The following is a 12512-nucleotide window of genomic DNA, read 5'->3' as shown; positions in this document are numbered from 1 at the left end:
AAGTAAGAATTTCATTGTTCTATCTGGGACATTTGACAATAAAGCACCCTTGACTCTCTTCCCATTAACCATTTAACTGCTTTTCATCATTCATGACTAAATGTTTCAGGACTGCATAAGTTTGATCTTATCTTTTGGTAATTGGAGGCCCTTACATAAGTCTACAGTGTGCTGTACTTGCTGTTTAGCAAGCATATAGTAACTCTAGTAGACTAAGTGGGACCCGTTGGGTCCCAGGTTCACACGGGACAGCTGGTCCCCCAACGCAATATCCACTTTGCCACCAATTCCAATATTGGTGGCCAGTGGGGGGGGGGGGGTTCTGGAGCGTTAACATGGGTGTTGTGGGTCAAGTCAAGCATAGTGAGTGCAGGGCCAACAATCCATTTCAATCCATTTCATGTCAAGTCAATCCATTTCAAGTCAAGTCAGGCAACAGTGCAGGTGGGGCCAGCCAACAATACAAGTCATTTGCTTTCATTTCAGGTGAGGTCAAGCAAAGCAAAGGCAAAGCAAAAGCAAAAGCACGGGGCTGGCGGGGCCAGCCAACAATACAATCCGTGTGCTTTCATTTCAGGTGAGCTCAAGCAAAGCAAAGGCAAAGCAAAAGCAAAAGTACAGGGCAGGTGGGACCAGCCAACAATACAATCCATTTGCTTTCATTTCAGGTGAGCTCAAGCAAAGCAAAGGCAAAGCAAAAGCACAGGGCAGGCCAAACAACTCATTTAATTTCATTAAGGGTTAACAAATCATTTATTGCAAGCACATTAAGGGTTAACAAATCATCATTCATTGCAAGCACATTGCTGGCTAACAAATCATTTATTGCAAGCACATGAAGAGTTAACAAATCATTTATTGCAAGCACATGAAGAGTTAACAAATCATTCATTGCAAGCACATTGCTGGCTAACAAATCATTTATTGCAAGCACATAAAGGGTTAACCACATAAAGCACATAACCACATAAAGCACATAACCACATAAAGCACATAACCACATAAAGCACATAACCACATAAAGCACTTAACCACATAAAGCACTTAACCACATAAAGCACATAACCACATAAACCTCATAACCACATAAAGCACATAAAGGGTAGACTCACAGTTCAGTGGACTCACATTTCAGTAGACTCACAGCAGAGAGTTGTGGCCTCTCCCTCGCGATCTTTCAGAGTGACTAACTCACGTCCAGGCATCCGGGGTTTTATAGTCCTGCCCTCCCCCCAGAAGGGGCTGATCAAGATTTGTTAAATACTCATAACTTTTTTATTTTTCATCGATCGGAAAAATCCTCAGGGCTGCCTCAGCGGGGGAGCACTGTGAGTAAGATGGCCAAAAATCATAACGCTGTAGGATGCCGTTTTTCTAAAACAATATACAGCGCAGACAGGAAGTGGTCAAGATGAGACTTTTAGTTATATAGATGTTTTGCCAAACTGGAACACTTTTAGGTAAGCAATTCTGCATTACTCATTCCACATTTGATGCCTTATTATCAAGATAAAATGAGTGATATGCTGGATTATAAGGTTAGATAATGTGTTGGCTCATAGCACCAAATTGAATTCCCAATTTAGAACAGCCTGTTCTTTCCCCTTTAGTGTGACTGAAGTGTGACACAATACAATGGAAGATGGTACATTGTCTGCAGGAAGACTGTGTGGTGGTTACTCCTATCAGTGCTGTCTTAAATGGGTTATTTGGCAACTGGTGGGTTGGTGAAGATGAGGTTATGTATGTTTAGCAGTCATGTTTATTCAATCCCAATCTGGCAGCCATGTCCTTTAAGACACATCACACTCGGTCAGTGGTGATTCTACCAAGTCACTCATGATGATGGAGATTAAAGTCTCCTACCCAGTAAAGATATTCAGTGCCATGCTACTTTCAGTGATTCACAGTGATTCTTCATGTGAAAATATGACTTATGAGCTGAGGGGGATAGTAGGCAGTAAGAAGCAGGTTTCCCTACATTTAGCCTGTTGCCATGAAACATTGTGGGGCCCTGGGTCAATATTCAGGATTTCCAGTCTATCATCACCCACTTTCATAACTTTTTATTTTCCCAACTGGTATGTTTGTTCTGTTGGTGATGGAAGTCCCTTGACATGTTGATTGTGAGCATGACTGTGTCAAGCAGTTAGTTGACTCAGAACATTATTGAATACTTTCTGAAATAGAAATGCATTAGATTCACTGATCTCCCAATAACTATCCTACTAGACACATCCTCAAAGATGTCAATCAGGTTTATCAAACATAATTTGTGTTCATTAGACCCATATTACCATTGCTCAACTCTATTATAATTTTCAAAGTATTGCATAATGACATCCTGTATTATAGATTCCAGCATTTTCTCTGTCACTAATATATTGTTGATTATTGCTGGGTATAGATACTGGCACTTCCAACCCAACAACACTGTAGAGGTACTAATGCCAAAAGGTCTACAGTAGATCAATAAAGTGGGTCACCAGCACTTACCAAATGTCATTAAGGGATGGGCAATAAATGCTGGCCTTGCCACTGACACCCATGTTCCAAATGATGAGGAAAATAAACACAATTTCTTGTCATCATTTTGTTTTGGTCCTTTTCTTTACATTATATCAGGAAGCTAGTTTTTTTTTTTACATAGTCTTCAGTGCCAAATTCCCATAGGCCTTCCTCCCAAACCGCTTCCTCCATACTTTGGTACTTTGTCTTTCCCCCAATATCTAAAATATTCCTTGTGACACCTTTATGTATCTATTAATTTGCTGGTGCTTAAGGAACCAATTTGGCAGGCAAGAAGCATGCTCATCTTGCACTAGAAGTGCACTGCCTGTTATTATAGTAATGTGGCAAAAGAGCAATAGAGAGGCTGTGTCATAAATATATGTTATGCTTAGTATACATTCAAAAATGAGGTTCAGCACCATGTTGAAGTAAAATTTGAAATCACAAACATAAGAATTATCAAGAATTGTGATCCATGTGTGCCCTGACCAGCAGTCTTTCCTATTTCATAGTCATAAAAAGATATGGGCCATTAACCACCCAATTTATATCAATCCTATGCTAACCAACATTATTTCCCCTACATACGCATTAACTACTCACTTGATTCTACCTCTCATTTACACATCTGGCCAAATCAACATGGCGATTAACCTACCAACCTACATATTCATGGCATGTGGGAAGGAATTGGAGGACCAGGAGGAAATTCTCTTTTATCTTAATCTAACACTTCTTTCCCTTTCTTGTCCTTTTCTAATTTTATTCTAATTAACCCAATATATTTAACTCTCTGTTCTCTATTGTTTCTCAACCTTTAAATTGGGTGAAGTTAAACAGCAATAGAATATATTAATAATGAAAATTAAAAAAACTGCAGATGCAGGAACTCTGAAATAAAAATTAAATGTGTGGTGCAGCGGTAGAGATGCTGCCTTACAGCACCAGAGACCCGGGTTCGATCCTGACTAAGGGTGCAGTCTGTATGGAATTTGTACGTTCTCCTTTTGACCATGTAGATTTTCCACAGCTGCTCTGGTTTCCTCCCACATTCCAAAGACATACAGGTTTGTAGGCTAATTGGATTGGTAGAATTGTAAATTGTCCCCAGCGTGTGTAGGATATGTTAGTGTGAGGGGATCTCTGATTGGCATGAACTCGTGGGCCGAAGGGCCTGTTTCCATGCTGTATTTCTAAACTAAATTAAACTAAACATTCAGTAGATTTGGCAACAGTTGATCGGTGCAGACAAGGTGAGATGAAGGGCCTGTTTCCATTCTGTATCTCTAAACTATATTACTATTGTCTCACGTACATTGTGGTGCAGTGAAAATCTTTGTTTTATATGCTATCAGATAATACTATAGATAAATAATATTAAGCCAAACACAAGTAGAATACGTTGAGCGAAGGGAAAAAAACAAAGTGCAGAATGTAGCTCTTTGCAATGTAGTGCAACTGTTCCAGAGACAAAGTCTAATGCTCATGATGAGGAAGAGTTGAATTGGACAGAATCCTAACTTATGGAAGGACTATTCAGAGGCCTGATAACAGAGGAGAAGAAGCTGATCCCCTTGTCTGTTGGTGCACACTTTCAAGCTTCTGTATCTTCTTCCCAACGGGCGTGGAGTGAAGAAGGAATGATGGGGGTGGGACAAGTCTTTCATTTGACTGCTTTTCCATGAAGTATAGATGGAGTCAATGGTAGGGAGTCTAGTCTGTGTGATGGACCAGGCAACATCCAAATCTCTCTGCAATTTATTGTTCTTGAGCAGGGCTGTTCCTAAACCAAGTTGGGATGCAACACAGCTGTGGTGTACTCTGTCTCGTAATTTTTCATGAGCTGGCCCATCATGTTGGTGTCATGAACCATATCTTAAGCAACAAGATGAATGTAGAGAAGTTCAATGAGCGAAATTTGGTGCCTTGAACCCAGGAAAATTAATGTACGACTAATACTGAAGTCCAAACGTGCAAGAGACCATATTGCTGTAGGTGTTACAGGGATAAAGGGGGATGTAGCCTTGGAGGGTCCATTCTTAGTACCCCCTTTCAGTAAGCCTCTGGATGTTCTGCTGTTCTTGCTCCTCTTTCCTCAAGATACAATTCTAGTAAGCTGGGGTACCAAGTAATATGTTTGAGCTGAAAGGTGCAAGAAAAAAAACAGACCAGTGCTGTCTCATTTGGCTTCACAATAATTCAAATAAAGTTATTGACTAAATGCTAATTTTGGCAAAGTGAAGTGGAGATAAATGCAAATTTTCAGTCTCCAAAAATTCATTAGAAATGGCACAGTAAATTTGGAGAACATTTTTTTTTAATGTTTGGCCACTACAATTCTGAGGTATCTTTTGGTTCAGTTAGTATGCTTTATGTACAATATTGATGCTAGCTTGATGCCATGCCTCACTGCATTGGACATCTATGCTACATCAATGTGGTGCAAGATACATGAACCCACACCACCTTAGCAAGATAATACATTAGTCAGCCTGCAGCTGTTCCAGAAATGATAATTCACCCGTGCATGTGTGTGATATTTAGCAAGAGGGCGAACGGAGGAAGATGAAGGTGCTAAAGATGTTCCAGAGGTAGTTTAGGCTTCATTTTTTAGCAGTTAAGGTGAGCATTCACCATGAACTAAAACAAAAAATATTGCTAATACTCTTTCCATGGAGGCTGCCAGATCTGCTACCATTTGAGCATTTTCTGTTTTCAATTCAGATTTCCAGTATCTAATGCTTTTAGATTTTTATTCACCATGAAATATTGCACCACTGGAGATTCAAACACCATAGCTGCGTATTTGGAGTGCTAACTTTCCATTTATTTTGGAATCTTCAAACAAATAGAGTGTTCCAATAGATTCCAATAGCCCAATTATTTATTGTTCATCAAACATTATCCACACAATCTGTAATCTCTGGGAGCACCTGCTGGAAATGTAGACAATTGCAGAGCCTAATTACGCATTAATATCTGAGGAGGCCTTGAGAAAAGGGCACTGAATTTTAAATATATTCTGAAGTGTCTGTAAATTAAATTAGTTTGTAAAGGAAAACGAGTCAAGAAAACAATGTTTTGTGAGATTGGCATGGTAACTTTTTCTTTTAAGAGTCACTGCTGAGAAACACTGTTCTGGATCCTTTTGCTCATTTTCTGCATTAGCATTTTTTCCATAATTAAATTATGTTCACAGTAATTTCTGTTATTAAAAACTACTTATGGAGAACAAGTTAGTTTGTCAAAATGTAGAAGAAACAAAATTAAACATATTTTAATTTGTTAACTTAATTTTTGTTTAATAATTATATATTTGAATCAGATATAATTTCAAAATAATATCTGTTTAAATCTTATTCTGATGTGTGGATGTGTGCAAAAAAAAATAAAATTGCACAATAGGTATTACTTTAATGTATAAATTATAAATACCTATGGCACTGAGTGTACCACAAAATAACATTAATTTGAATTTGAATATGGAAGTAAATTTCCTTAAAATTTACTGTTTAGTGACAATAGAACATTGTTGCAACTAATTTCCAAGCAACTTGGATTCAGCACCTAAGTTACATGATTTACATTGGGTGAAATGTGGTAAAAGGCCTCTAAGTTACTGGACCTTGAGCCCAGACAAGTTACATGCAGTGCAGTGAAGAACAGCAGGTGTTTTTTAAGAAGAGCTTCAGTGCAATGAGGAGAATGGGTAAGGATCCAGCATATATTAGTGTCTGCATGTAAAGGCAATTAATACTCCGAGGTGGCTTGGGTCTTCATCATTCTCTTCTCCATCATTCTGCTTTTCATGCATTGTGAATAGATATTTGTGAAAATGGTGCTTTAAGAAGGTGGGGTGTGCTGGTGACAAAACATCAAAGAGGAAACTGTGAGTTTTACACAGTATTGGTATGCCTGTCCTATTAAGTACATGGAAAGTCATGCAACACTTTGTTGCACAGAGTTGTGGGAGTTGGTAGTTAAGACAGTGCTATCTTTTTCACATGCAAAAATAACAAAACCACTTGCATCCTAAATTCTGTTCATCCTCCCTTCAATGACCCTCAGGAGTGTTTTTGCAGTCTGCAGATATACAGCTAAATATATGGAGATAGATCCAAAGCATTTTTTCCAAACATTTTAAAAAGGTGCAATACTACTAGAAATCATGCTGAAATAAATACTAAACATTAATTACAAATGGAGGTTCTGAAACCCACATTAATACTAAATACAGAAGTTTCTGAATGAAGAAACACATAAAATAGAGGTGATCAGAGAATGCGCTGTGTATTTGAGCGTACATAATTAAAGTGGAAGCTAGAGCAAAGATTTGGAGCTCACTGAAGAAAACATATATTAACTAACACCAAACTTGGAGACAAGGCTAAAACACACAGCATTATAGTCATTTGGGTACAAATAGTGGAAAGAGGAGACTGGAGAAGAAGTAGCTGATGATTGTATCAGATGGGCAAGGACAGTGCTCCATTGGTAAAGTAAAACTCCAGTCGTTAAATGGATTAAGAGCATTGTGTTTGGTCCTGACTTCAAATAAAAAAACTGGCCTACAGCAATTCTACTCCCTTTAGTGAATTTAATGTTCGATAACAGGGCTGTGTATTTACTTTGGAACAAAATGTACAGAGAAAATGTATTCCTTTTACCAAGTGGCTTTTATCATATTTAATGCTGTACTGTGGAGTAAAGCAGCTTATTACGTTAACCAAATGATGCCTTAACTTAATTTGCCTTTAGAAAATTATAGGGGTTGTATATTGAGAAGTGGCGGGCTCACAACATGGTGTTCATAAGTTCATATGTCGTAGGAGCAGAATTAGGCCAATTGGCCCATCGAGTCTACTTTGCCATTCAATCATGGCTGATCTATATTTCCCTCTCAACCCCATTCTCCTGCCATGTCCCCATAACTTTTAACACCCTTATGGCCCTGTCCCATGATACGAGTTCATTCCAAGAGCTCTCCCAAGTTTGCCCTGATTCGAACTCGCAGATTTACGGTAATGGCCACTCGTCGGTACTCGGGGCTCTCGTGGACATTTTTCAACATGTTGAAAAATCTTCACGAGTCTTCCCGAGCTTACATGCCGTTAGCGAGTCTTCCATTAGTGTTGCGAGCCGCTGCCATCAGCGTTACGAGCCGCTAAGAGACGTTCCCGAGCTCCGATGTACCTGCTACGTTCAGTCTCCTTGCTTACCACGAGTTTGATTTTTTTTAAACTCGGGAGAGCTCTTGGAATTAACTCGTACCATTGGACAGAGCCATTACTAATCAACATAGAAACATAGAAAATAGGTACAGGAGTAGGCCATTCGGCCCTTCGAGCCTGCACCGCCATTCAATATGATCATGGCTGATCATTCAACTCAGTATCCTGTACCTGCCTTCTCTCCATACCCCCTGATCCCTTTAGACACAAGGGCCACATCTAACTCCCTCTTAAATATAGCCAATGAACTGGCCTCAACTACCTTCTGTGTCAAGAATCTGTTCATCTATGCTTTTAAATACCCAAAGACGGGGCCTCAACAGCTGTCTGTGGCAAAGCATCCCACAGATCCTCCACCCTCTGGCTAAAGAAATTCCTCCTCATCTCCTTTCTAAAGGTATGCCCTTTTATTCTGAGGCTGTGTCCTCTGGTCCTAGATTCTAGTGCAATTATAGTGTGGAATCTAAAAATTCTCTCCACATTCACTCTATCTAGGCCTTTCATTATTGGGTAAGTTTCAATGAGATCCTCCCCTCCATCCTTCTGAACTCCATTGAATACAGGCTCAGAGCAGTCAAACACTCATCATACGTTAACCCAATCATCCCTGGGATTATTCTTGTAAACGTCTTCTGGACTTCTCCAACACCACCACATCCCACCTCAGATATGGGCCCAAAACTCATCACAATACTCCCAATGCGGTCTGACCAGTGCCTTATAAAGCCTCAGCATTACATCCCTGCTTTTATATTCTCGTTTTTTCAAAATGAATGTTAACCTTGTATTTGCCTTCCTTACCACCGATTCAACTTGCAAATTAACCTTTTGGGAATCCAACACCAGCACTCCTAAGTCCTTTTGCACCTCCAATTTCTGAATTATCTCCCCATTTAGAAAATAGTCTATGCCTTTATTCCTACTACCAAGTTACATGATCGCACACTTGGCAACTTTGCATTCCATCTGCCACTTCTTTTCCCATTCACCCAACCTGTCCAAGTCCTTTCGCAAACTCCATGCTTCCTTAACACTACCTGCCCCTCCACTTATCTTCGTATCATCATCTAACTTGACCACAAAGACATCAATTCCAAGTTCCAATTCATTATTATACAAAATAAAAAGTAGCGGACCTAACACCTGTGGAACACCACCAGTCACCGGCAGCCAACCAGAAAAAGCCCCATTAATCCTACTCTTTGATCTCTGTCATTCAGCCAATCTTCTAACCATGCTAGTATCTTCACCCTTATCTTGTTTATCAACCTCGAGTGCGGCATTTTATTGAAGGCCTTCTGAAAATCCAAAGTATAAACAAGATCCACTGACTCTCATTTATCTATCCTGCTATTTCCTCAAAGATTTCCCATTCGAATAACAGCAAATAAAGGTATATCATGGCACTTCCAGGCACAAAGGCTTGGGCTGATACAGCTAAAAGCAACACGCACAGGTGACTTTTAACAGCATAAGACAGGGAGTGTGGTACAGGAGAATTAATAGGTACAACAACATTAAAAATACATTTGAACAGATACATGGTTTGGAAATGCAGAGGGATATGGGGTAGGTGTGGGCAAATGAGGCTAGTTTAAATGGGTCAGTGTGGCCGAGTTGGACCATAGGGCCTGTTTCCGTGCTGTAAGATTCTACGACTCTCTGACTATGACTTATGACAATCCATTTATTTCAAAGCAACCATTAAAAATTGTACTTTTTTATTCTAAATGTGTTTTAAATTAATGGAATTGAAAGTTATAAACTGACATGGTAACATATGAACTCATATCTCCAAATCACTTGTTCAAGCTTTGGGGATAAGAACCCATTAATATAATCACTAAACCACTATAAACTATTTTTGAAAATTATTTGGAGAGTGCAAATAAATAATTACCTGTAACCATTGCAAAATTCTGCAATCGAGAGATGGGGTTTAGCTTACAATGAAACTAAGCCTTGTCCATTATGAATTATTCATGTAATTATAACAAATTTTCCACCATATCTCATTTGTGTTATAACTGCAAGAATACTTTTCTAACAAAGATTGTGCTGGCCAACAGTATAGTATATTGCCTGAATGACAGAAGGCAAAGAGTGGGATTATAGGCAGTTCATGGCCTAAATACAGACATTGACTGAGGTCTAATATCCACTATAACATGAGAGAACCAAGGGCTCTTTAAATGTTCAAGCTGTGAAGACAGAGCGAGAGACAAAAGGACAGAAAATGGGAGGGTGAAAGACAGGGAGGGAGAGTGACAGGGAGGGGGAGTGACAGGGAGGGAGAGTACAGGGAGGGAGAGAGACAGGTAGGGGGAGAGACAGGGAGGGGGAGTGACAGGGAGGGAGAGTACAGGGAGGGAGAGAGACAGGGAGGGGGAGAGACAGGAAGGGGGAGCAGTAGGGGGAGAGACAGGGAGGGAGAGAGACAGGGAGGGACGGGGACAGGGAGGGAGGGGGACAGATAGAGGGGCAGAGGGAGGGGGACAGAGGGACGGTGACAGGGAGGGACATGGAGGGACAGGGACAGGGTGGAACAGGGACAGGGAGGGACAGGGACAGGGAGGGACAGGGAGGGACAGGGACAGGGAGGAACAGGGTGGGACAGGGACAGGGAGGGATAGGGACAGGGTGGGACATGGAGGGGTAGGGAGCGACAGGGAGGGACAAGGAGGAGCAGGTGCAGGGAGGGACAGGGACAGGGAGGGACGGGGCAGAGAGGGACTGGGGCAGGGAGGGACATATGGTGAATTTGCATAGCAGGATACATTAGAGTCCTGAGGTTATGGAATACTCAGAAGTTCATTATAAAATAGGCCGAAGTCAGCATGGTTTTGTAAAGGAGAGATCTTCCCTGATGAATCTGCTGGAATCCTATGGGGAAGTAAATTACAGGACAGACAAAGGAGAGTCAGTGGATATTGTTGACCTAGATTTTCAGAAAGCCTTTGATAAGATGCCGCACGTGAGTCTGAAAAGGAAGATGTGAACCCATGGTATCAAAGGGAAGATACTGGCATGGATAGCAGGTTGGCTGGAGGGCAGAAGGCGCAAAGAGTGGCAATAAAGGGGGCTTTTTCTGGTTGGCTGCCAGTGACCAGCGGAGTTCCGCAGGAGTCGGTGCTGGGGCCGCTACTCTTCATGTTGTATACTAATGACTTGGATGAAGGAATTGATGGCTCTGTGGCCAAGTTTACTGATGATACGAAGATAGATGAAGGGATAGGTAGTGTAGAAAAAGCAGGGACTCTGCAGAAGGACTTGGACGGGTTGGGAGCGGGGCAGAGAAGTGGCAGATGGAATACAGTGTAGCAAAGTGTGGAGTCATGCATTTTGGTAACAGGAACAAAGACATAAACTATTTTCTAAATTCAGAAATCGGAGGTGCAAAGGAACTTGGGAATGCTGGTGCGGGATTCCCAAAATTTCTTGATTAGTACGGGTGCCAGTGGTTATGGAGAAAAGGAAGGAGAATGGGGTTAGGAGGAAGAGATAGATCAGCCATGATTGAATGGTGGTGTAGACTTGATGGGCCGAATGGCCTAAGTCTGCTCCATTCCCCTATGCTTCTGAACTTATGAACATCATCTGTGCATGGGCCAAGTGGCAAAAAATTAAATGTTAATTGGCAGGGAACATAAAAACAGACTGCAAAAGTTTTTAGAGATATGTGAAGAGAAAAAGATTACTTAAAACAAATGTAGGTCCCTTGCAGTCAGAAACAGGTGAATTGATCATGGGGAACAAGGACATGGCAGACCAATTGAATAACTATTTTGGTTCTGTCTTCACTAAGGAAGACATAAATAATCTGCCAGAAATAGCAGGGGACCGGGGGTCAAATGAGATGGAGGAACTGAGTGAAATCCAGGTTAGTGGTGTTAGGTAAATTGAATGGATTAAAGGCCGATAAATCCCCAGGGCCAGATAGGCTGCATCCCAGAGTTCTTAAGAAAGTAGCCCCACAAATAGTGGATGAATTAGTGATAATTTTTCAAAACTCTTTAGATTCTGGAGTAGTTCCTGAGGATTTGAGGGTAGCTAATGTAACCCCAGTTTTTAAAAAGGGAGGGAGAGAGAAAACGGGGAATTACAGACCAGTTAGTCTAACATCGGTAGTGGGGAAACTGCTAGAGTCAGTTATTAAAGATGGAATAGGCTGGGTGAGTGGGCAAATGCATGGCAGATGCAGTATAATGTGGATAAATGTGAGGTTATCCACTTCGGTGGCAAAAACAGAAAAGTAGACTATTATCTGAATGGTGGCCGATTAGGAAAAGGGGAGATGCAATGAGACGTGGGGAGGGAGGTGGAGGGGGAGGTGAGAGGGGGAGGGGAGGGGGAGGTGAGAGGGGGAGGGGAGAGGGGTGTGGGGTGGAGGGAGGGCAGAGGGGGTGGAGGGGGAGAGGGGGGAGAGAGAGGAGGGGGAAGAGAGGGGGAAAGGGGGAGAGAGAGCATGGAGGGAGAGAGGGGGAGGGGGAGGGGGGTGCGGCGTCACACACACTAACCACACCCACACACACACTAACTACCCCCCTTGATATTATATTAATATTAATAATTTGTTTCTTTTACCCCATAACCGCCCTATCCACTGACGCATAGCCCCCAACTCACAGGCGCATCTAGAGACGGAGGAGGGGGGTAGAGAGTGAGGACAGAGAGAGAATGGGGAGAGACAGAGAGAGAGGCAGAGACAGAAGGGCAAGAGACGGAGGGAGAGGGGGGATGGAGGGGAGGGAGAGAGGGAGGGTGGGTGAG

At 41.6% G+C, this 12512-nt stretch overlaps 1 protein-coding gene across 1 annotated transcript in view; it reads right to left on the bottom strand.

Annotated features, from left to right (window-relative positions):
* ttc29 (tetratricopeptide repeat domain 29) overlaps nucleotides 1-2549 on the bottom strand; it is a 283106-nt gene extending 280557 nt beyond the window's left edge. Inside the window, exon 1 of the mRNA XM_033021387.1 lies at nucleotides 2497-2549. Coding sequence (XP_032877278.1) covers nucleotides 2497-2549 — 53 coding nt within the window. The remainder of the gene's footprint in view (nucleotides 1-2496) is intronic.
* Between the last annotated feature and the right edge of the window lie 9963 nt (nucleotides 2550-12512).

The sequence above is a fragment of the Amblyraja radiata genome, chromosome 1, assembly GCF_010909765.2.
Source record: "Amblyraja radiata isolate CabotCenter1 chromosome 1, sAmbRad1.1.pri, whole genome shotgun sequence".
NCBI lineage: Eukaryota > Metazoa > Chordata > Chondrichthyes > Rajiformes > Rajidae > Amblyraja > Amblyraja radiata.
Note: the sequence above shows the minus strand (reverse complement) of the source record. Positions and strands in the feature narration are given on the sequence as shown.